General features: G+C 35.7%; 1 protein-coding gene across 6 annotated transcripts in view; it reads left to right on the top strand.

The window, feature by feature from the left end:
• Positions 1-25188, top strand: part of Ask1 (apoptotic signal-regulating kinase 1) — a 937451-nt gene that overhangs the window by 303039 nt on the left and 609224 nt on the right. For all 6 annotated transcript variants that reach the window (XM_090395264.1, XM_090395267.1, XM_090395262.1 and 3 more), the window contains exon 12: positions 7411-7498. In XM_090395264.1, coding sequence (XP_090251390.1) covers positions 7411-7498 — 88 coding nt within the window. The remainder of the gene's footprint in view (positions 1-7410; positions 7499-25188) is intronic.

Genomic DNA, 25188 nt, shown 5'->3' with positions numbered 1-25188 from the left:
CAATCTCACATATGCTGGTATTTTATTGTAGATCAACAACGTCTTATGATACACAGAATATTCCTTTTTATTCAGGAATAGATAATTTTTTACTGTCTGTTGTTTCTGAAGACTAGAATAAAAATGTCTCTATACCATTAAAAAACTTTGCAACCTCAACAGATGCTATACTGCACAGGAAGAGAAACATTTAGGTTTTTTCTCCTAACATCCACTTTCAAATTTTAAGTTCCAGAAAACGTGTAACAGCTGTTTGTAATACAGCCATCGGATACAGAAAGCACTCAACTCATGACAAGCGACAACATTCAGTTGGATTGATTGACACAATAACCAAATCACAGCTGCTAGGTACTAGGTGAGCTCAAAATGTTAACTCGCCCAGTCTCGCCTTCTCAGTGGCTTAAAAATACTAAAACGCTAAGAATTTGACCTGCTGCGCCCTCTTTTCATCTTTTCGAAGGGCTCAAAGGTGCATGCATTTTGAAAGCACACCCGGGCTATTAACACGAATGTGATGCAATGTTTATGCATCAAAAAGTGTCCTCTTCATGAAGCACTAATGCTTTATTACCTTCTTGAAGAGGACAGTGAAGCATTAGTATATTGTTCAATTTTAAGTCTGCAAACAATTAGGGGAGTCTTTAACCGGAATAAATGCAAAAATATAATATTGGTGATACTGATATTTCGTGGCTGAGCATTGCAAACCTAGCACATCCGGAATATTCGCCCCTGATATATATACACACTATGTTGACAAATGTATTTGTCAACATAGTGTGTATATATATCAGGGACAAGATGTCCAAGTTCAGCTAAACTGACAGACTTCTACTGTTGTAGGATGGTAGCTGGGTGTCACGTGGTAGTCTTTCTGTCTGTGACATTGCTACTCCTCTCAGTACAGTAGTCCCCTCCTCCTTATCTATGGGGGAGATATGTTCCAATACCCCCAGTGGATACCTGAAACTTCAAATAGTACCGAACCTTATACATACTATGTTTTTTCCTATACATACACACCTGTGATATAGTTTAATTTATAAATTAGGCACAGTAAGAGATTAACAACAATAACTAATAATAAAATAGAACAGTTATAAGAGTATACTGTGATAAAAGTTATGTGAATGGAATCTTAGCAACCTCAGCGTACATTTTTTTGTTCTTTTCTTTTTTCCTTTTCTTATGAAGTGGATAACTTTCACCTTTTCACATAAAAGGAAGTACTTTATGGCTTCTCTTTACCATATTCAAATTGCCAACATCACTACTCTTGTGCTTTGGCCATTATGAAATGAAATAAGGATTACTTGAACACAAGCAATGCAAAACCACACCATTCAATCTGATAACTAAGATAGCTACTAAGTGACTAATGGACAGGTAGTGTATACAGTACAGCATGGATACTCTGGACAAAGGGATGATTCATGTCCCAGGTGGGTCGGGACCAGATTTCATCATGCTATTCAGAACAGTGCACAATTTAAAACTTTTGAATTGTTTATTTCTGGAATTTCCCATTTTGTATTTTTGGACTCGAGCTGACCACGGAAAGCGAACCAGCAGATAAGAGGGGATTACTGTATACCAAAATCCACTGCTTATATCATTCATAGATGGAAAGTTGATGGTGCTACCATAGCAGGAAAATTCCCTGGGTGGCCACCAACATTCACCGACTGAGATCGACAAGCTCTGTCTAGGAATGTTCGAGCATCTCATACGTAATCAACAGTAGACCTCACAGTCAAACTAGAAAATGCTGCAGGGAAATCTGTCAACACTAGAACTGTCAATAGAGAGTTGCATTCCTTAGGTTACCATGACATAGCTGCTGTGAACAAGCCACACATCCAAATACTTTTGCCAACATTGTGTGTGTGTGTGTGTGTGTGTGTGTGTGTGTGTGTGTGTGTGTGTGTGTGTGTTCACACACACATATATATATATAAAATTTTTATAATTAATTAATTTTTTAGTCCTTGCACAATAATATGTGTAAGTATGAATTCACGAAAGTCGGGGATTGCATATATATATATATATATATATGCAATCCCTGACTTTAATGAATGCATACTTACACATGTTATTGTGCAAGGGCTAGGAAATTGATTAATTATAAAAATTTTACTTAAAGTGCATTGTTCACGTATCATCTAATTGCATTCTTCTGCAAGGTTAACAACCCAGTGATCCATGTGCCAATTTTCTCTGTCTTGCTGTCAACATCGATGTGTTATATTTTTAATATTTTAAGGCTGCATATTTTCAGTGTTTGCATGCTGTATATTTTTAGTATTTGTATAGATCCTGATATCTCACCATTTTTAAAAATCCAAGTACTATTTGGATTTTTAAAAACAATGATGCGTTAGCCTATTATCAAAAGATTTATGAAGAGAAGAAATGAGCCACTGTTCAGTCATCTTTCGATAATTTTATAAGAAAGGATAAACAGCCATATTAACATTTTTTTAAATTTTTTCTATTTTCTAATACTATATACACTGTATTATATCACTTTACATTAATAAATACATATTGAAATTCAATTACCTGTGAATTCTGTGGAGAGGATAAGGGAGCATCTGGGTGAGTTCAGTTTGTTTGCAGCTAAGAAAGGGATGGGTGAGAGCTAGATTTTTTTCTCACAGATTAGTGAATGAGGAGAACTGCTTGCCTGTTGATGGAACAAGTGTATTTAATGTTATTGAGTATAAGAGAAAGTACAGCAGTTGCTGTGGGTGATGTATGACCTTTCTTGATGAGCTCTTGACTCCCTGGATTTCTCAGATAGTATTAATATTAATAATATCTTCTCAAATTTAGTTGTATTTCATTTTATTTTTATAAATGCAATGAAAGATAGTTTTATTTATTCTTATGGCAAAAAGAATACAAAGCAGCTATAAGTCGTTGTCTATTCCAGAAAGCCAATCCAAGGCCTCTTCCATCATCTCACAGATGTCGTGGAGGTTACCTTGAAATTGGTGCCTTGGGCAGTCATTCACAATGAGGATAGTCTGACAGTTTCCATTTGTGTAGTAGGTAGCCACATCTGCCCTGGTTAGTTCTGATTCTGTTGACAGATGACTAAATCTTCCTAGGAAGAGCAAAACCAGGCTGCAGAGCACAGGATCTTCAACCAGGAAGCCATTTGTTGGGAGATTGTTGGACCAGTGTTCTCTCCACCTGTCAGATGTTGATGGTAAGGCAGCTGAAGAGAGTTTGCCCATGGACTAGGAAGGGTTTTTTGATTTTAGGTGAAGACTAGGCTCTAGTCTGGTGCAGGAGCAGGTTGCTCATTACTTTATTAAATTCTTTAATCGAGGCTTGTCTTCTCCATATATTTGGTGGAGCAGTGTTGGATAAGACAGGCAGCCAGGGGAGAGGGGATGCTAGTCCTTGCTGCAGATAATGCAAGGACTAGCATCCTTAGACAACCTTAGAACTTTTCCCCACATTCCCAAGTTGTTCCAACAAGCCTTGAAATTATATTTTTTCTTGTTTTAATTTTGTTAGACAGATTGGTGATGTGCCTTTTATAGGTTAGGTGTCTGCCCATGCTCACTCCAAGATATTTCGGGTGAGGCTCATGTTCTACCATCTTGCTGCAGAAAGAAAGGTTTAGGTGTCAATTTGCCTCTGCATTGTTAGGTGCAATGCTGTGGACAACACACATTTTGTTGGATTTGGCTTCAGTTACCACTGCTTGAAGTACTCTTCCAGGATGTTTAGGTCTGTGTTCAAGTTTGCTTCCAGGTTGGCAAAGGAGGTAGACTGGTGTAGGATTGCTAGGTCATCGGCATACATGTATTTGCTTGAGCTGATATGTGGTATGTCGGACATGTAGATGTTGAAGAGTAAAGGGGCTAACACAGAACCCCATGGGAGACCGTTGTGGAGGAATCTGGGCCTGCTCTTTTTTCCACCAATATGAACCCGAATCTTCCTGTCGGAGAGAATGAATTTGATAAGCTGGAAAGTTTTTTTGCACCTTATAATATTACCTAGCTTTTGGAGGAGGCCTCTGATCCAGACTATGTCATAAGCTGATATTGGGTCAGTGAAAGTGACTCTGAATTTAAGTTTCTTTGGAAGCCTGCTTTAATCTGTGTTGTCAGGGCCAGATATGGTCACAGCAACTTCTTCCCGGCTTGAAGCCAGCTTGTTCAATCAGGAGGGCTCTTTCGATGAGTGGTGAAATTCTTTGAAGGAGAATTTTTTCAAAGAGCTTAAAGGTGGAGCAAAACAAGGCAATAGGTCATAGACATTATTTGGATCTTTCCCTGGTTTGGGAAAATGTCCCCTTCCACAGAAACTATTCTACGTAGACTCAAGCAAAACAGTTTGTCATATCGCCAAATGCAGCATCTAACTATAAACAAATGTCCTAACATTTGTTCAAATTTTCAATTACATGAAATAAGCATTTGTTCAATTGCATTGGTAATTTTCTATGTCATTAAGACAGATCACAAATGCCAACTTCAAATAAAATTTTACTGTAAGAGTTGCAACAAACATGCCGCATAAACTTTGTATCAGAGAGCCAATCCGCCAGCCCAAAGTGGGAGGGACAATAAAATTCTACCAAAAAGGTTGCAACTAACACAGCATGTAAACTTTGTCAGATAGGCCCACCCGCACGATGGAGAAGTGGCACACAAATGGTAATGAGAAGTTCCATTGGTACTATAAACGTGTGAAGTACTTCCCAACTTGAACATGTTAAATGTTATTATACTTTAATTTTTAATTATTATGTTATTAAAATTAATCTTCAAGTATGAGACTACATCAAAAACTAACTCTTATTCAAGTGACGTAAATCCAGTAATTCACATGCTGTTATGTTTATTTAATTAAATTAAATGAGAAAAAAAATAATTTCACAAATTTTGAAAATGAAATAATTTTTAGTTTTTCTATTTCTATTCCTTATGTCAAGCATTTATCAGGAAACCAAAGCTTCTGTAAACCTATGATCCTTCTATTTGCTTGGCAAATTAGCAGTGTGTTTATGTTCTGTACAATATCAACTATTTTTTCCCTCTATGCCATTCAAGAGTTTATCAAGTTAGCTGCTTTTCCAGTCTTTCACATTATGGGCAGACTAGAAGATGTAATGTCACCTTTTGAAGATTACTACAATTACATCTGTTTCTCTGAGTGGGACAAATCAAATCTATATCTTCTAAAGAGACTGCTGAAACAAAGACTAGAGTATTCGATATAAGTTGTTTTATAGCAGAGAGAGAGAGAGAGAGATCAAACAGAGTTGCGAAGCTCTAAATTCATCAGTTTAATTTAAATGGTTGTCTCAGACTTGCCTAGTACTTACTTTAAACATACCATAACATTGTAGATATTTATATTTTCAGTTAATAATTATCATTCCACTTTAAAAAGCTTTGCTACAAGCACATCTGGATTATTGTGCTCAGGTCTGGTCACTTGTGTTTCTTGGGGATGAGAGAGCGTGATGGAGAGGATCCAGAAGCGAGTGATCAAGATGGAGAGTGTGGATTGCAAAAGTTGGTCAATGGGGGGGGGGGGGGGAAGGCGGAGAGGATGATAGATACATTAAAGAGACGACAGGCACATCAATCCCAATCATTAGTGGTACAGCAATTGCTAGATGGAATCTTTGCAGATCCAACTGGAATGTATGTGAGAAACAAATTGAACAAATCATTACAGTAATACTACCTATTCCTAATAGCTAACTCAGATTTGTGAAACTAATCAAACTGGAGAAAAAGCAGTTATTCCCAGAGGCTACAGAAAACAGTACATTCCATGCTGGAGCAAGGAAAGAATAACTTTTAGCCAAATATGAAGAAACTGAAGAAAGACCCAACTATTGCTAAGGAGTTCATATCAATGCTCGACGAAAACAGAAAGGCTAGATGGATCTCAACCATCCATAAACTTGACTTCACCAAAACTAGCTGGAAAAGCTGTTTACTTGTGAGAAGATTAGGTGGGGCAGAACCAACAATATGCACACCACCCGAGATAACTTCAGATCAAATGGCTAATCATTTACTGAAAACCTCCAAGATATGCCCCAGCTCTACAAGTAAAATAAACGTGCAATCTACCATCAGAAAAAACTTGAAAATGGGCCCCAAGCTTCCTGAACTTGTATGCCCAGTATCTCAGGAAGAGATACTGGGCATACCAGTTCAGGAAGCCTTAAAACTCACCAGGAATGGCAAGGCTGTAGGAGTGGATGGTCTCCTTCCCTGAATTTCTCAAACATCTTGCCAACAAACATGACTGGCTGCCCTGTTCACAAAAATTATAACTGGAGAACTACCAAAACTATGGCAGGAAGCTAAAGTAATTGCTGTGTCCTCTTCCACAGAAGGGGACATGTCATGTTTCATTAGGTAGTGCTGTTTTTATCTCAGTTTTCTCTAATTATACTATTTGTTGACAAATATATTACATAGACTGCAAATGTCTCTGTACTTATTCAGTGATACAATAAAACTACTTGTTTTTCTTGCTTCTCCAGTATAGTGGCTGTTAGTGATTTATATTTTGCAAACAAATCCCTTCCCATCTATTCATAAGTTCTTTTTCTTTAAATTATGCCCATCATAAATGCAAATATGAAAGTGTAGAGTTTATAGGATCACATATTTTCACTCCACCCCCAGATACTTATAACACAAGCACACATATAATATCACAGATGTAATTATGCACAATCCATTTTACAGTACTGAAAGTATTTTTATTCATGCCTATTCTTTCTCTTCCTTATATTTGCTATTCTTTACATCTTTTAATAAATCAAGTATAGTAACAAATAATCATTGTTTTTTAATATATTTTGAAAAGAACATTCCTTTTCACCTATCCCCCCCCCTCTCCTCAGTGCAGGATTAGTTACGAAGAAACCATTACAAAAAGTCCGATGACATGCAGGAGTAAAATTGCTGGTACATTTGCTTGTTTCAACAAACAAGCTACCATCGCCCTGCCCTGAACGTGTTAAGCCATATTTTGCTTTTAGATGAATGATTTTTTTCTTGTCAGTGATAATTTTTTTTTTTTTGGTTCTCATTTGATTTCTTTTCTTTTCTTTTTTTTTAAATTCAGAATGGTAGCTTTATTGCTAAAGAACCCGCATTAAATAAATAGATTTAGGGCACCATTTCTTATTGTAATGTTCAAGTCATTTTGAGATTATTTTACCAATTGTAACATTCTGCAGTTTGCTACCTTCTCAAGAACATATGAACAACTATAGTACAGTATAGAATTATAGGAATTTTGTATGTTTCAGTGAGAGACTAAAGTAGCAAAAACAAAACATATATGCATTTGTAATTCCAATTTATGATTTTGCTTTTTGAAGAGTAACAAAAGTTATTTTTTTAGGTACCTAAAATCTACAATTGGAAATATAACTCTAGTGAATCGTTTTCGGAAAAAATCAGATGAGGGCACAAAAACAGCTGAAGAGCAGGTATTTATCTAAATACTCGGACTTGATTTAAAAATAAAAAAAAAACAGAAGTAAAGTATGCACTGCCTATTTGTAGGATTTAAAATCTTACACCACAAACCAGATTAACTTTAAGATATAGCAGCACTGTTACATCCTAACCATGCAGTTAGATCCATATCTAGTGTATGTATGGGGGGGGGATTGCATTAAATATAAATGGAAATTGATCCATGCATTAATTTGAATATGAAGACACTGTGAAAAATAAATAGGATGTTATAGGGTCAAGCTAATAAAAAAAAATACTTACGTAGCTTGAGTTTGAAATGAACCATTTGCAAATTTTTATTCATTTATTTATTTTTTTATGTCGGTCTTATCCACAAAACATTCTGAATCTATAGCGTATACAGTTGTGAATGGGATAAAAATTAGTTGTTACCTTGCTCTGGAGACCAAATATGATACTTTTTTTTAAGTCACCAATAAACAGTATGCTGGTGGCAAATAATATTACCTAAAGATATTCACAAACATGCATGTTTTAGTAGAATTCAGATCCATTTTGCAGATTTGAGATTGAAGATGCTATCCACTTAACCAGTCATTCGCTGAAATCCTCCTATTTATCAATTAAAAACTAGTCGTGCTAGTTTTTTCAACTTAAATGAATTTAAATGACATTGCTACTCCAAGATGGTGGATCTCCAATCATCATTATCTTGAAAATGTACAGTTGTGGTAAACACTTAAGGAAAGATATTTAAAATAATCTACAACTACACCAAACCTCTACTATCATCATTTACAGCATAATTAAAATTCATTTCTGTAGAAATTTTGGCATACTCTCAACAGAGCCCTTTTATAAGGGCTCTGTTGAGAGTATGCCAAAATTTCAAGATACTTTCTCCTCAGCCATTGCTATAAATGCGGCTCACATGCAGCATTTAATGTACTCTACGTGCTGAGCACAAAGACTAGTTGTGAATAAATTAGTTATAAACTTTACTGCAAAAATGCAAATATATGAGAATCAGAAAGATAAACAGTGTGCTTATGAATATGTTGATGTATCAAGAGTCATTATCTACTGTTTTAAAGAAACATTAATGTACAAATTCGATCTGATGTAAACTCCAATTCTAGGTTGAATACAAAATCTGCTGCTTTTATTTCAGAAGCACCAGACAGAAACACAACTTGTATAATTTGGAACATTAAATCCAGTTAATGAAAGAACTATGACACTTTGAGTTTTTTTAAAGCAAAGCTTTGTTGCTTTTATTTTATTTTATTCCTTTTCTTCATATGAATAAAATAATGGAGTTGCATCAATCCATGAATGTCATCTCATTTTGAAATACATTCATTTCCTAACTTGTTTTAACCCTTGTGAAATTCAACTCTGTCGGATTTTAGTCTGACTGAACTGACTTTTTCAGCTAAAATTAAGAAGGAGAGGGAAGTACTGTAGGCTATTGATTGCTTTTTACAGTTGCCTTCGTAGCTCAGTCAGTATAGATGAATCCTTTGTTGGAAAGACCTGAGTTCAATTCCAGTCAGTGATGTGAGGAACCTTAATCTGGTCTCTTTCGACAGAAGGTGAGTTAGCAGTCTCATGCAGAGGTAGAGTTTTTTCACCCACAAATTTGGGTCCCCCCCCAACCAGCCCCGTGAACACACGGATTACAGTCTGGAATATTGCCCTAGGGATGCAGTACAGAAGTTACAAGCCGGCTATATTAATTCGTCATAAGTCCCACATTAAGGAGGGACTCAACCCATCCTAAGGGACAAATGAGAAGAATAGGAATAGGATGTACTGTTTAATCATCGATATAATAAATACTAATTTCGATAACAAACCAAGTGAAATAGAAAAATTAGCACGTTGACCTTAAGTGAGCACGTCTGAACTTTTTTGCTAACATTATGTGGTAACAATTATGAAAGTACTTACTATGGTATGATGGCAATACTGTTCTATAAATCCATGGAGTGTAACGTGTAGTCAGAATCGCACATTCTGGACTTATTGAGGGACAATAACACTGTTCTTGTCCCCACTATGAACAGGCAGTTTCTGAGAATGTGGAATTCTTCTACACTGACTTCTTATCAGGAGAACTTCAGAAGGCTTACAAATGTAAAATCTCACTAATAAAGATCTCAAAGATCATAATTTTCAAATAATTTTTATGTTTTAGTTTTCATTAAAGTTTTATTTGTGTGTGTGTGTGTGTGTGTGTGTGTGTGTGTGTGTGTGTGTGTGTGTGTGTGTGTGTGTGTGTGTGTGTGTGCACACATATGAGTGTTAAAGATGGCTGTAAAAGGAATCAGAGATAATAAAGGTGACATGAAAACTGAAGGTAAAGATACCTTTATGTATGGAGTAATTACTTAGAGAGATTCCTAAATGAAACAAGCAGTGACAGCACAGTGGTAGAAAACAATCAGTACACATGCAATAAGGAATGCATGTCAATACTCAAAGTTGAAAAAGCCATCAGAAACCTGAAATGTGGAAAGGCATCTGGAGTCAATGATATATTTGACCAGAAATGCTCGAGTATGGAGATATTAAAGTTTTACAGTAGCTGCACTGCATAATTCAGAAGGCTGAACAGGTGGTCTAATTCCAGATGATTGGAATAGAGCTCTCATAGTACCTATCTATAAAAATGGAAATAAAAACAATGTAAGAATTATAGAGATATTCGCCTACTGAATGTTCCTAGTAAGATTTAGGAAAATTAAGTTGAGAAGTAGCTAAGAAGGATTGTCAAGGGAAGCTTGGTAAAGATCAATCTAAATTCAGGTGAAATAGTTTGTTGGGATCAGATTATCACTTTATTTGAACCATACTTTATATCCCCATGAGTGAGAACTCATGGGGTATATAAAGGATGGTTCAAATAAAAAAAAACAGTACTGAATAACCACAAAGATTTGGTGTCACAGTTAAGTACTGTTTTTCTTTGCGCCATACCTTAAAAAGGATGTCTAATTAAGTTTTGAAGATCTGGAAAAGACATATAACAAGGTGCCCAGAGGAAAGCTATTCAGAGTGCTATAGTTCATGGTTAAATGAACATTACATCAATCAACACTTAGTCTTTATTTGAAATGTAAGTCAGCAGTTAGAATTGAAGGAGGTGCAAGACAATGGTTTGATGTTAAATAAGGTGGAGGCAGGGATATACATTATCCCCTCTGCTGTTCATCATCTGTACGGATCACATTATGAAGGAAAGTTATATTAAACCTGATGCCAAAATTAGAAATGTTACTCTCAGCTCTTTACTTTATGTAGATAATGTTATACTTCTAAATAAATCCAGTTCAAGTCTGCAAGATTCCTTGACTAAACTGAATAACTGTTGTGGTAAATTTGGTATGAAAATCAGCAACAAAAAGACAAGGAAATATCAGCTACATCCTGATTGGAGAACCTATAAAACAAGTAAAACATTTCTGGTATTTAAGAACAATTTTTAGTGAAGATGGCAAATTAAAAATTTAAAGTAGACTACAGAATTAGTAAAGCTAGTATGGTAGGAAATCAACTGAATGAACTTATATGGAATGGAATAAGATAGAAATTAGTCAAAACACTAAATTTTCTGTATACATCATCAGTTCCCAACTGGCAGTACGTGTACCCCCTGGTGGTACGTGCTAGGCCGTTCTGGGATACACAAAATATAATCAGTAATGGTGGAAAAACAAGTAAAGTAAACAAAATGCAAAATGTTATTTATGGAACAATCAATGTCAGTATTTAAAAACATGGGGTACAATTTATAGAAATGGGTTAAAAGGGCTACAGAAGTGGAAAAAGGTTGGGAACCACTGGTATACATGATACTGTTCAACCAGTGGTTCCCAACCTTTTTCAATTTTCATCATCTGTTGACTGTGATGACCAGTCAATGGTGACCACATTCATTCCTGTGGTCACCAGTCAATGGTGACCACAGGAATGAATGTTTTGAGAAAGAATAGAAATGTGAACATATGGCATCAATGGCAGTATCATATTAAAAATGAGGATGTTATGAAAGCTTGACATTGTTACCATCTATAATGTGTTAGCAGAGCTAATCTCAGGTGGTGCTGTAACTTAAACAGAATGGGAGAAGAAAGCAAAACAAGTGAAATGTTCTTTGCAAGACTGGCAGGAAAAAGTCCCAGAGGGAGATCAAGATCTAGTTGTATTAATACAGTAAAAGTACCTTTGAAGACAGAAATATGGAATGTGATGATGTTGGAGTTTTGATATATAACATTAGTTTTCAAAATTGTCAATCAGAAGTTAGTAATGATGTAATTGTTGGAAATTATATACTTGGTTTAATCCTTTATACAAGTGTAAGCAAGCAAAGTTTGTGGCTAAAGTATTTTCAGGACAGGGGCAACTCGTGGTAAAGGTGGTATGATTTCATATCACTTGCCTTAGCATTCTATAATGCAAAGCACATCTCCTTGCAGACTAAGTATTACTTGATATAATGTCCCATTTACACTATACACCTGTAGCATTTTGAACAGTTTTTCTCTTGTTGGAAGTTTTTCCAACTTGGTTATACTATAAATTAAAGATGGCAAGAAATTATATTCTTGGTTTAATCCTTTATCCAAGTGTAAGCAAACAAAGTTTGTGCCTAAAGTATTTTCAGGACAGGGCAACTCGTATATTATATAGAGGCTGATGGCTTCACATCACTTGCCTAAGTATCCCATAATGCAAAGTACATACTTTACGGACATGTATAATGATATTCATTATAGGAAGGGTCACTACCCAGACCAGTTTCAGCCTTTATTGAGGTGAAAAAGTAAAGGGTTGCCCATCACAGGCCTAGAGTAGTTAGTACAGAGGTGCAAGAGAGCCTGATAGTATTAGGAGAAAGAAAGACAGGTAGATAACATGAGAGATGGAGAAAAGGCCTCAGCTCTTTTATATCATCATATAGCCAAAAGCTATTAGTTTTCCTTTTTCACCAATCTCATATAGATGAACAACCAAAAGACCAATTGAAACTAAATCGCAAAGATGACTAATACCGAGGTGGTTAGTTAGCCCCATCTGAGTAAACTGCCTGGGATTGTTCTCCAGTCATCCCTGCAATTGGCTATAAGACCACATTGAATTAAGAGTTTGGAACTATTTAAAAAACTTCTCATAGCAAGAATAGACAGAATTTTATCTCCCCCTGGTGAATATTGCATAATATGGGTGGTTTACACCATCTCGTCATAAATTTGATATCTCCTAGAATGCTTCTTCCCAAATACAAAATTCGTTTGTATTTGGAAAGAAGGAAACAACAAAATACAAAATTTTATTGTTTGACTGAACAACTAAGGTTGAAGTAATGCAGAAGTCATATTTTCATATACCAGTTGCCAAAAGGTGTCACACTTTATTATTAAATTACTCTGGATTAGAGAAAGGTTGTTGGAAGTGTTTCACTTTGTTATACTATAAATTAAAAATAACAAGAAATTATATACTTGGTTTAATCCTTTATAGTATAAGTATAAGCAAAACAAGGTTTGTGCCTGAAGTATTTTGAGGATTATAGTAATGATGTAACTTTTCATGTAGTACTATCCTAGTATCCTGTGCATTCCCAATGGTACATGTCAAGAATTTGATGATGATGATAAGGTGTGACACCTTGTGACTACCTGTTTATGGAAATATGACTTCTGCATTACTTCAACCTTGGTATCACTTTGGGGTCTGGCTCCCACTGATGAGACCTGATGCTCTAGAAATAGAACTTTTCCACGAGGCCTGGGATTTTATTCTTCCCATTCTGGTTATACTGTTTAATTCTTTTCTTTCGTCAGGACACATATCAAGTGAATTTGTAACAAGCCATACTATTCTCATTCCAGAACCTAATAGAGTTCGCACCTTAATCACTAGCTGGTGACCTATTTCTGTATCTAATACTGACTACAAGATACTTTTCCATGTTATCAATAACAAGCTAAAAGTAGGAATGAGATGTATAATTAAAAGCACACAGGTGTATGGAGTTCCAGGCCGAGCAGTAGAATTTAATTTGTTTCTGCTACATGATATATAGTTCGCCCACAGTTTGTAGATCTCTGCTTGGCTTGATCAAGCAGAGATCTACCAACTGTAGATCTCTGCTTGATCTACAATTGGTAGATCAAGAATAGTCGATTCATGCTGAAGGGGATAAAGAAATGAAGGATGTACGAATTGGTCGCCAACACGCAAAATCACATGCTTTATAGGTAAAATTTTCCAACTGTTATACAAGCAGCATAGTTAACTACAGTGATCATAAAAGAGAAGTTAATTATCCAACGTGTAATAATAAACAACTCATACCACAATATGGACTGATTACCCTATTATCGGAATGGATTCTCCTCCTGTTGACATGCGCAGAAGTGTCGAAGGGTCTCGAATCTGTGGGCGTACTATACTCTGCTTATAATAAATTTAGTTTAATCCTTTATCCCAGTGAGAACAAACAAAGTTTGCGCCTGAAAATATCTTCAGGACTGAATATAGTGATGTACTATCTTACCTGGGTAAGTAGTACAACACCAGGCAACTCGTAGCAAAGGTGGAGCAAGCTATCAACACTCCTATCCCAGTATCTCCCATAATGCAAAACATCTCTTTGTGGATATGTATACTGTTATGCATTAAGGGATTGGCCACTACCCAGAGTAGTTTCGACCTTTATTGAGGTCTCTTCAGTGGGAGCCAGGCCCAGAGTTGGAGATACCAGGCAGAAGCAGTAGCGAGGTCATCTTTACCTGTAGGAGTTGCCAAAAGCAAGAGACCTCAATAAAGGTCGAAATTAGTCTGGGTAGTGGCCAATCCCTTAATGCATAACAGTATACATATCCACAAGGAGATATGTTTTGCATTATGGGAGATACTGGGATAGGAGTGTTGGTAGCTTGCTCCACCTTTGCTACGAGTTGCCTGGTGTTGTACTAATTACCCAGCTAAGATAGTACAGCACTATATTCAGTCCTGAAGATATTTTCAGGCGCATACTTTGTTTGCTCTCACTGGGATAAAGGATTCAACTAAATTTATTATAGTCTAACCTAGTGAAAAATAAACTTTATACTCTGCTTAGTTAATACAAAAAGCAGCCACTGGCTTTTTGTATTAACTAAGCAGGACTGATGATTAAATTGAGTAAGATCTACTCAATTTAAGGTCTACTGATAGCACTGCCATCAGTAGACCTTACTCAAGCATTTGATAATATCTGGTATGCCTTTTCTTTTCCACATCCTCGAGCAAATTAGTGTCGGTAAAAAGGTGCTATCTGTTATTAAAGGAGTCTATGCCAATTCAACTACCCAACTCCTAGTTAATGGATTCCTGTCTGACTCGGTCAAAAATCAAAAAAGGAGTCAAGCAAGGTTCCCTCTTAGTCTATTTCTCTTTGAATTGGTTCTTGGAACTTTCTTACAGATGGTCGATAATACATGTGCTGTGCTGTGCAAGGAATAACTGTTCCTTCAACTATAAAGGAAAATAAGGTATTAGCATATGCTGATGATGTAGTAGGCACTTTGAAGGATAATGATTCCATGTATGTATTTTTTGGTATTTTGCTTTTGTCAGACACGACAAAACTAATGGTTTTTGGAAAGTGGGATCTTGGAGGCATTCCTTTTGGACTAACCTCTAAGAGAGAACCTCTCATTATACTTGAAATTTCCTTCTCCACTTACCCAATATTACCCAATATATCAGTTCAAGAACTCAATAATATACAAGAACATCGAAACTGTGGAAGACTGGAAAATAGGGCCACTTTCCTTTTTTCTAAAGCCGTTGCACTCAAAACCATAATCTTCCCTGCCCAGTTGTACATAATAAATATTACAGACATCGCAGCAGCTGAAGAAAAGCAATTATATGCCTGTGCAATTTTTTCGTCCAGCCGATACCAAGAAGTTAAAAAGGAATTTCTTCAACTATCAAAGAAGCATGGAGGATTTGGGTTTGCAGTTTAAAATTCTGCTATTTAAGCAATACTTCAAAAATCTATAAAATATTGCAGACTTCATCACACATGTGTAAACCTTTTCCAGTACTACCTGGGTTTCATCTCACCTTGTTTGTAGTAAATTATTATAAAGGTCCGAAAGCTGAGATTGTTCCTAAATACTACATCATTCTGTACTTAATTCTAAGACTGTTACAACATTCTGGCATTGCATTGACATTCTTTCCGTTAAAAAAAACAACAACTAAAATTTGGTATAAAGAAATCTTTAACCTCTTTTGCCACAAACTTCTGCAGTTGGGTACTGACAACAACATTTTGTTTTATAACTTATTGAAGTTCGAAGGATACCCTAACAGGAGAGATCTTGCTTAGAGAATTGCATATAGCTGCCTTCCAGTCAATACCATCAAATGGAGGTACTTTAACATCGGAGATCCAATCTGTGTCACATTTGTTATCTACTGATTGGAAACAGTAGAACATGCATTCTACAGCCGTCTTCTTGCCCTGCGTATTTGGAACAGATTATGTAATGTGTTGTGTATTTCATTACTTACAACAGATAAGGTTATTTTTTTTGCAGTACCCACCACCTGTCAGCAATGGGACGAGAATTTTGATTTTTATAATTAATGAATTACAATACCACTTGCATTAGGTTAGAAAGAAACATGGATTTGAAAAAATGCTTTATAATATTATTGTATTGTGAAAAATTTATTGTTCAGTCAGATGATTTTTGTATTTAAAAAGAAGCATTCTAAGAGATATCGAATTTTTGGCTAGGTGGTGGTGTAGACCACCCACATTATGCAATGTTCACAAGCAGGAGATAAAATTCTGTCTGTTTTTTACTATGAGAGGTTTTTTAAATGGTTCCATCCTCTTAGTTCAATGTGATCTTATGGTCTGTTGCAGGGATAACTGGACAGCAATCCCAGGCAGAGAAGGCCAACTCAAGGTGGTTAACTGAAATAAAGTTAACCACCTGGTATCAGTCATCTTTGTGCTTTGGTTTCAATTGGTCTTTTGGTTGTTCATCTGTATGAGACTGATGAAAAAGGAAAATTGATAGACTTTACAACTGTGTTATAAATAACTCTTTTTATTCCAAAAATGCTAGAAACACACAACACTTCATGAACATAATCAAAGACAATACATTATAAAAAGATCATTTATTAGTCAGTTTTGACGTCTCTACCCTTTTTACGAATGTCCCAATCAATGACACAATCCTTCTTTTACAGAACAAATTCCCTCCGGATATCACGGAGATCTTTGTGCATGTATTACGTTCTGGTTATTTTGTATGGTAAAATGCTTTCTACCTACAAAAAGAAGGCACAGCTATAGGCTTGCCATTATCCCCCACTATTGCTAACTTTTATATGGAACATTTTGAGCAATATTCTCTAGATTCCTCTCCTTTAAAACCCAAAGTCTGGCTTAGATACGTTGATGATGTTTTCACGATTTGGTCCCATGGCCACTAGACACTTCTTAGCCACCTAAACAAACAACACAAATGCATACAGTTCACTATTGAGATTGAAAAACAGAACCCACTTCTATTTCTAGATACACTTGTCACACGTCTTCCTTCTGGCAGTCTTGCCTTCACTGTATACCAGAAACTGACACATACTGGCCAATATATACACAAACTCCTACCACCACCCCAACACAAAAACTAGGTGTCATTAATACTTTGGTTCGCTCCCCCCTTTGTATATTACAACCCCCAATTTTTGGTCTGGAATTTTAGAAAAAAGTATCATCTTATACATGGAAAAATGGGATATTTTCCTTGTACAATGGTTGGAAAAATTTACATATAAAGCACATGATTGCACTTGTTGATGATGAATTTGAACATTACCTTATTCCTTTTTCCCCCTTCAACATGAATTGACTCTTCTTGCCAATCTGCCAATGATGGCTCTCGCTTCTGTGGTCAGACAGTACTTTCCAAATTTCTTGGTTTGGAGTTGGTTTTTTCAAAAATCCATACATTTTAGTAATGTAAGTTTATAGGTATGATTAGGTTGTTCATAATGTGTTTTGTATTAAATTCAGTTTTCCTTTTTCCAGATATTTATGAAAGTATAAATATGCACCATATTGCAAATGATTTTAAATGAATCTGATAATAAATGAAGAGTGACGGAAATTACATTTTGCTACAACTTCAGGCTTTAGTTCTAATTCCCCTTCTGCACTTTTGATGTGAACTTTGCACACCTCACGATTTTTTTTTAACGCAAATATGTATACAGTAGTTTGTGATGTGCATCTTAATTGTTGAATGAAAAATGAATTGTACTGATTCCATTAAAGGTCATTCCTGGAAGTTGTATAAAATGTGGTGAAGAAGGGTGTGAGAAGTAGATTTTTTACATGGAGAGTTGTTAGTGAGTGAAATGTGTTGTGAGCGTAGGTAGTGTAAATATCTTCCAAGCTCATTATGATTATGTGTTGCTGCTTTCATGAAGAGTTTGTTGACTCCATGGAGGTTACCAAATAATAATAATTATTAGAAATCATTCATACTAATTAAAAATTTTATTATGGTTATACACTGTGGTCAGTAGCACGTCATTTCATGCAGTTATATTTAATGAAAGTCTTGCAGTGGGTAGGGTTTCTAAGGAGTGGAAAGAGTGCAAAATAGTACCACCCGGAATAATATTCCCTGGTTATTGTTTTACACTTTTCAAGGTAATTAATAAACAAAATGCCTTTAAGCATCTCAAAACACTGACCTTGTCCTTGTCTTCTTGGGTGCTGAATAACCGGCTTCTGTCCACTGTTTTGACTGCTGTTTGGATTCTGGTGTGTAATAGCGAATCCAAGTCTCATCCACAGTAATAATGCGACTCACAAAATCAGTTTTATTCTTGTTAAAATGCTCCAAGCACTGTTCAGAGATTTTCATGCTAGTGCGTTTTTGATCTGCTGTGAGCAAGCTCGGCTCTCATCTTGCGCAAAGCTTTTTCATTTGCAATTCTTCATGCAAAATATATCCTACACATTCTTTTGAAATGCCTATAGTCTAAGCAATTTCATGCACTTTGACTCGCCGGTCATCCAATACCATATGGTGCACTTGATCAATGATTTCTGGTGTTGTTACACTTTTTGGACATCCTTCACATGGATCATCTTCAAGACTGGTACAGCCACATTTAAACTTTGCAGCCCATTTCTTAATTGTCGAAAACGAAGGAGAAGAGTGCCCATAAACTTTTATGAACTTCAAGTGAATTTCTTTTGGCGTTAAACCTTCTTTTACAAAGAATTTTATAACTGCGTGATACTAAATTTTATCCATTTCAAGGGATACAGACAACACTTTTGCTTCAAACAGCTATATAAAAAACTACTTGATAGAATGACTTGCAATTTCACATGGATGCTTATGACAGATGTAGCAACTTAAAAAAAAAAAATCTTAATGATAGTGTTGCCATTTATGGCCGAGGCCGAGAACCTTTCAGACCACCCTCATACTCTAACATGTAAGGATAAGGAAGTGGTTGTGCCACTGTATAAGGCACTGGTCAGATCACACTTGGACTATTGCTCTCAGATCTGGTCACCTGGTGTTCAATGTGATGTGGAGGCATTGGAGAGGGTCCAGAGGCAAGTGACTAAGAAAATGTCAGGACTTTGGAATGCTGGCTATGGAGAGTAGTTGAAGAAATGTGGATTGCAGAGTGTGGTGGATAGGAGTAAGAGAGGTGATATGATAGAGACATTTAAGTTAGTGAAAGGATTTTATCAGATTAATTCAGAGGGGAAGAACCATAGGTCATTCCTGGAAGTTATATAAAAGTGTGGTGAATGGGGGTATGAGGAGTAGAATTTTTACATGGAGAATTGTCATTGAATGGAACACATTACCAGAATGTGTTGTTAATGCAAGGAGTGTTAAGGATTTTAAGATTCTATATGATAAATAGGTTGTCAGTATCTTCGAAGACCCTGTAACCTCTAGAGAGCGTGTCCCCTGGGTGGCAGATAGGGGAGCCCACCAGATATGGTGGAGTGGTCCAAATATGTTGAATAAGGACTCATGGACCAACAGGGCCACAGGGGGGGGCTATCATCTTGATAGCAAGGGAAGTGGCTTTCCCATGGTCCCCTAGCTGGATCTATTCTCTCTCCCTCTTCTATGAGGTAGGCCCTCTTGCTCTTTAATCTTTCCATTATGGCATTCCTCGCTCAACTCTTGTAACTCACGATCGTAATGTTATTAGAGTAATCAAGGGCTATGGGTCATTCTATTTCTATCTCTACTCTATCTCTATGTCTTCTCTTTAAAATTCCCTCCTACCACTTTAAAGCAAGCTTGTGAAGGCCTCGAGATGGCAGCCTCATCACCAAGCTAGACTGCAGATGGCCAGTAACCCTTTCAGTCAAAATTTTAACCCACTAAAAAGACTCATGAAGATAGTAAATGGATGGACAGACTTTTTTGGTAACGAACCAGCTTGGAATAAGGATTCGAGAAGAAAATTATCGGGAAAAAAAAGCAGAAATACAATATTGGAATATAGCCACCTGGAATGTGAGAAGTATCCACCACAAAATCATAGAACTGGACTAAGCACTAGAAGAAAGAAATGTAAAAATAGCAGTAATTACAGAATCTAGAAAAAAGCAGAGAGGAACAGATGAAACTGAAAATTACATCTATATATATACAATGGGATACAAGCAGAATAGAGAGCTAAATCTGGTGTAATGATCTTTCTACATAAATCTCTTAGAAACAATACAATCCATTACAACTTTTGAAGCAATAGAATAATAGCAATGAGAATTAAAATAGACAGAGGCTATATGACAATAATTGGAACTTATGCACCTGAAGAAGAAAATGAGGCGGACTCAGAAAACTTCTACACCCAACTGCAGAACATATTAAATAAGACCAATTCTAAGGATCACATTTTAGTAATAGGAGATCTCAACGCAAGAATTGGCAATAAACCATATAAACCAAACATAGGACCTATCGGAGAACTTAACCGTAATAGAAATGGAAATAGATTAAGAGATTTTACTATAAGCAATAACCTTAAAATAATGAACACCTTCTTCAAACATACAGACATCCACAGATACACCTGGGAAGCAAGAGACACAAGAAGCATTATTGATTACATAATCAGCAATATCAAAATGTCAGAAATGATAATAGATACAAGAGTATACAGAGGATCTGAAATAAAATTAAATCATTACGTTTTAATTGGAAAAATAAAATGGGAACCAAGATGGAAAATAACAAAAAAGCACAAGGAAAATAGAAATTTTGAATCCTTCAAAGTTAGACTTTTGGACGACAGTAGTATTAAAGACTTCTACCAAAAATGAATAAAGAACTGGATGACAAGTATAAAACAAAATCAGAACATAGAAGAAGAATGGTCAAACCTAAAAACCATAATGACAAAAGCTGCAAAAGAAAGTTTAGGAACAAAAAAAAAAAAAGAGGCCTTAGGGACTGGGATGATGAAATTAAATGCATTATTGAAGAAAGAAAAAAACATAAAAACTAGCTCAACCTAAAAACAATTGAATCAAAAATCGAATACAGCAGAAAAAAAGTAATAGCAAAAGCAGCATGCAGGAGAATAAACAGAAACAGATGGAATAAACAGGAACAATTTTGTAACAAAATTAGAGAGAGAGACTATGCTCAAAAGACCTAATGCATATAAAATCCTCAAAGATCTAAGCAATGAATCTAGAGAAAAAGCAGATATAAAATAGAAACATGGCAAAATTACTACCAAGATCTATGGTATGATGAAAACATTCAAAACCGAAAACTACCTTTTGTAAACATCTCGGATAACTTGGAAAACATCACTCTAGAAGAATTAGCAGAAGCATTAACCCAAAGCAAAACAGGAAAGGCTTCAGGAGAAGACAATATAAACTTGGAACTTTTCAAATATGCAGGAATTGAATTCTCACTCAGGTTACTTAACTTTTATAATATGATCTAGAAAGAAGGAAAATGTCCACAAGATTGGACCAAAGCAATAGTTATCCCCATCTACAAAAAAGGACACAAATCTGATTGTAACGGTTATCGTGGAATCAGCTTACTTAGTACCTGTTATAAAGTATATGCAAAAATCTTAGCATATAAACTTAAACATATAGTAGACCCAAAATTAATAGAAGAACAAAATGGATTCAGAAAAGGTAGGTCTTGCATAGACTCTGCATTTACGTTAAAATTATTAATTGAAAAACGCAGAGAAATGAACGTAGAAACACACAGCTTTTATAGATTACACCACAGCATTTGATAAAATTATCAGAGAAAAACTATGGGAAATCCTAGAACAATATGAAATACCAAACCAATTCTTTAGAGCCTTATATAATATATATCAAGATAATAAAATATCTGTGAAGTACAATAATTCAATATCAAGCTGGAAACCAATAAATCAAGGAGTACGTCAGGGTTGCCCTCTCTCACCCATTTTATTTAATATATATACATAGATAAAATCGTAAAAGAATGGAAGATAACTAATGAAGGAGGATTCAAGATAAACCGTAACACCAGATTAGCTACTCTTCTTTTTGCTGATGACCAAATAATTCTTGGAAACAATGAAGATGAACTACAAAAATCGTTATGCGGTCTAAATAATCTGATAAAAACATATGGTATGGAAATATCAACAGACAAAACAAAAGTCACCTTCAAAGGTACTAAATCCAACAAGAAGCAAAATAGTAATAAACATCAAAATAATAGAACAAGTAAATACATTAAAATATTTAGGTTGCACAATGTCATATGAAAATGAAGCTGATATAGAACCAAAGATATCAAACTTTTTAAAAGTATCAGGCATTATAAATAAAATTTTTAAACCCAATTATGTACAAAAACACGAATTAATAAGAATCTACAATACAGTAGCTAAACCAACCTTACTTTATGGCAGTGAGATATGGACAATAAAAAAAAGCAGATGAAAGAAGAATCGAATCATCCAAAATGAAATTTCTGCGCAGAATGGAAGGAGTCGCAATAATGGACAAAATGAAAAGCAGCGAAATCAGAAAAAAAAACTTGGAATTACAACCTTCCTAAATGAAACAGTTATTTGCTATAGAGAAAAATGGAAAAAACACATACTGGGAATGAACAGAAGCAGAATACCTAAACAAATTCTAAATTACCACCCAAAAGGTACTCAATGCAGAGGAAGACCCTTAAAAAGATGGAATTGAGTTCAGAACAGGCCACTTGGCCTATAAGCCTGGAAAGGAAGAAGAAGAAGAAATATGTTGTCAGTTGAATGAACTTCCCACGATGAGTCTGTTTACTCCATGGAGTGTATAATAATAATAACAGTAAGTGACTTCATAGCACAGTTCTATGAACTGCAAGTTATTGCACCCTTCAGTTGGAAAAAACTTACTTTAAAGGTCTTTTCCCTATTCAACGGTTGCCTTGTAATCCCCTTCTCCATTGCAAATGCTCATTCTAAGAACTCTGGCTCACATTGCCTTTACTACTTTTCCTTTCCATGTAAGTTGAGGCTATCCTCTCTTCCATTTTCCTGGTGGTGACCAATTTCCACTGTTCAGTGATTGCCATTTTCACTGTTCAGTGATTGCCGTGTAATCCCCTTCTCCATTTTCAATGGCCATTCCAGGAACCTTTCTACAATTGTATTGCCTCTACACCTCCTCCTCTCTATGTAAGTCAAGACCAGCCTCTCTTTAATTTCCTGGTAGAGATCAATTTGTTGCTCTCTTGGGCTATCTCTCCTGGCATCCAGTGAATATGTCAATACCACTGTAAAGATAGATGTTCCTGGTGGTCTACACATTTTTTTAAAATTCAATCTCTCCATGATGGTCTTATTGCCTGCCGTTCAAGAAGATATCCTCATATTTAGTGTTGAATGCTATATCTTATCTACTCCTTCTTTTCCCTGATCATTATTGCCTGAATATAACATATTTTATTTGTTGCTTAGAAAGATCACCTGTTTTTGCCTTCTTTATTTCTGTAACACCTACTGTATCATTCTGATTCTTATCCAGTTCTATTTCTTTTCCATTGAAGATTTTTACGTTGATGATGCCAAGCTTGAAATTGCTGATGTTGAGTTAGAATATGTTCTGGAATTTATTCAGATAAGTAACTCTTCACCGGTCACCCTGGTTCCCTGACAAAATACAATGGAGGTATTGTTTTTTTGGGGGGGGCCGAAGGTCCAGCCAGCTGGAAATTTTGTAATATTGTACAATCATTTATGAACTTGTTTCTATAATTTATTTAATTTATATTTATTTAATTAAGATTTATTAATAATTAATTTGATAATAATAATTAAATTAAGTAATAATAATCACTTAATAATAATTAATTATATTAATTATTATTAAGAGAGACTTCCAGGGAGTCAGGGACTCATCAAGGGAGACCACATATTATACACTCTTGCTATCATACTTATTCTTGAATTCATTCACACTGCCTGCACATACAACATCCAGTGGCAATCCATTCCAAATCACACATCACCCTATGAGAAAAAATCTCGACATCACTCCTTAGTGGCATTCATTCTCAGCTTCCAAGAATGCCCTCTTGTCCTTTCCCACCCTCCATAAAATGAAAAATTCCATCAACTGAAATCCTGTATTTTCAGAAGTTTGAAAATCTCAGTCATATTACTCCTCTTCCTCCTATTTTCTAGTGTCTGCAATCTAAAAGTTCTCAATCTGTCTTCAAAATCAGTATTCCACAATCCTGATATTATTTTTAACATTCTTCTTTGCACTCTCTCTCCACTGTATCAGAATCACAGTGGAAACCAGCAGACCAGATCTGCACACAATAGTCCAGGTGAGGTCTTATCAAGGCCTTGTGAGAATTCATTTCAGCATTGTAATTATCTTTTGAGTTGTATTTGCAATCTTTGCTATATGGCCTCTGAACTTCGATTTGCTATCTATTAACACTCGAAGATCCCTAGCCTAATCAGTTTCTTCTAGCATAATCCCACCAATATAATACAACATTGGATATTTAATCATGTTAAAGTGCATGACTTTGAATTTATTACATTCATTTTCCCATGCCCACAATTCCAGCCTATTCAAATCATTCTGCAAATACTGCATATCAGCAGCTTCCTGCTTACCCTACCTATCTTTGCATCATCCACAACTGTATGTTGCCTGTCGAATCCTCCTTCCCAATATCATTGACGTACAGATTGAATAACAGTGGACCAAGGACTGATCCTTGTGTTACACCACTGGTTACCTTAAATCTTGCACTCGCATCCCCCGTATACCACTTTTTGATGTCTGTCAGTCAGCCATTCTCTTATCCACACTGGCATTTTATAATCCAAACCCATATTCTCTGATTTATTCAACAGTCTTCCATGCTGTATTCTGTCAAAAGCCTTAGTAAAATTTAGTAAAATCTAAGAGTATTGTGGTGTATTCATTCCCTTAGAGTAAATCCATGCTGTTCATTACAAAGTAGAGATTTACTGTCAATCCATTTCTGAATGCAAGCCCTAACCAATTTTTCCAAAATCTTCACAACTCCTGAGATACTAATTGGTTGATAGTTAGTTACATTGGTCTTTTCAGTATCCTTAT

The sequence above is a fragment of the Typopeltis vanoorti genome, chromosome 7 (genome assembly GCF_054136105.1).
Source record: "Typopeltis vanoorti isolate ZY-2024b chromosome 7, IOZ_Tvanoo_1.0, whole genome shotgun sequence".
Lineage (NCBI taxonomy): Eukaryota > Metazoa > Arthropoda > Arachnida > Uropygi > Thelyphonidae > Typopeltis > Typopeltis vanoorti.
Note: the sequence above shows the minus strand (reverse complement) of the source record. Positions and strands in the feature narration are given on the sequence as shown.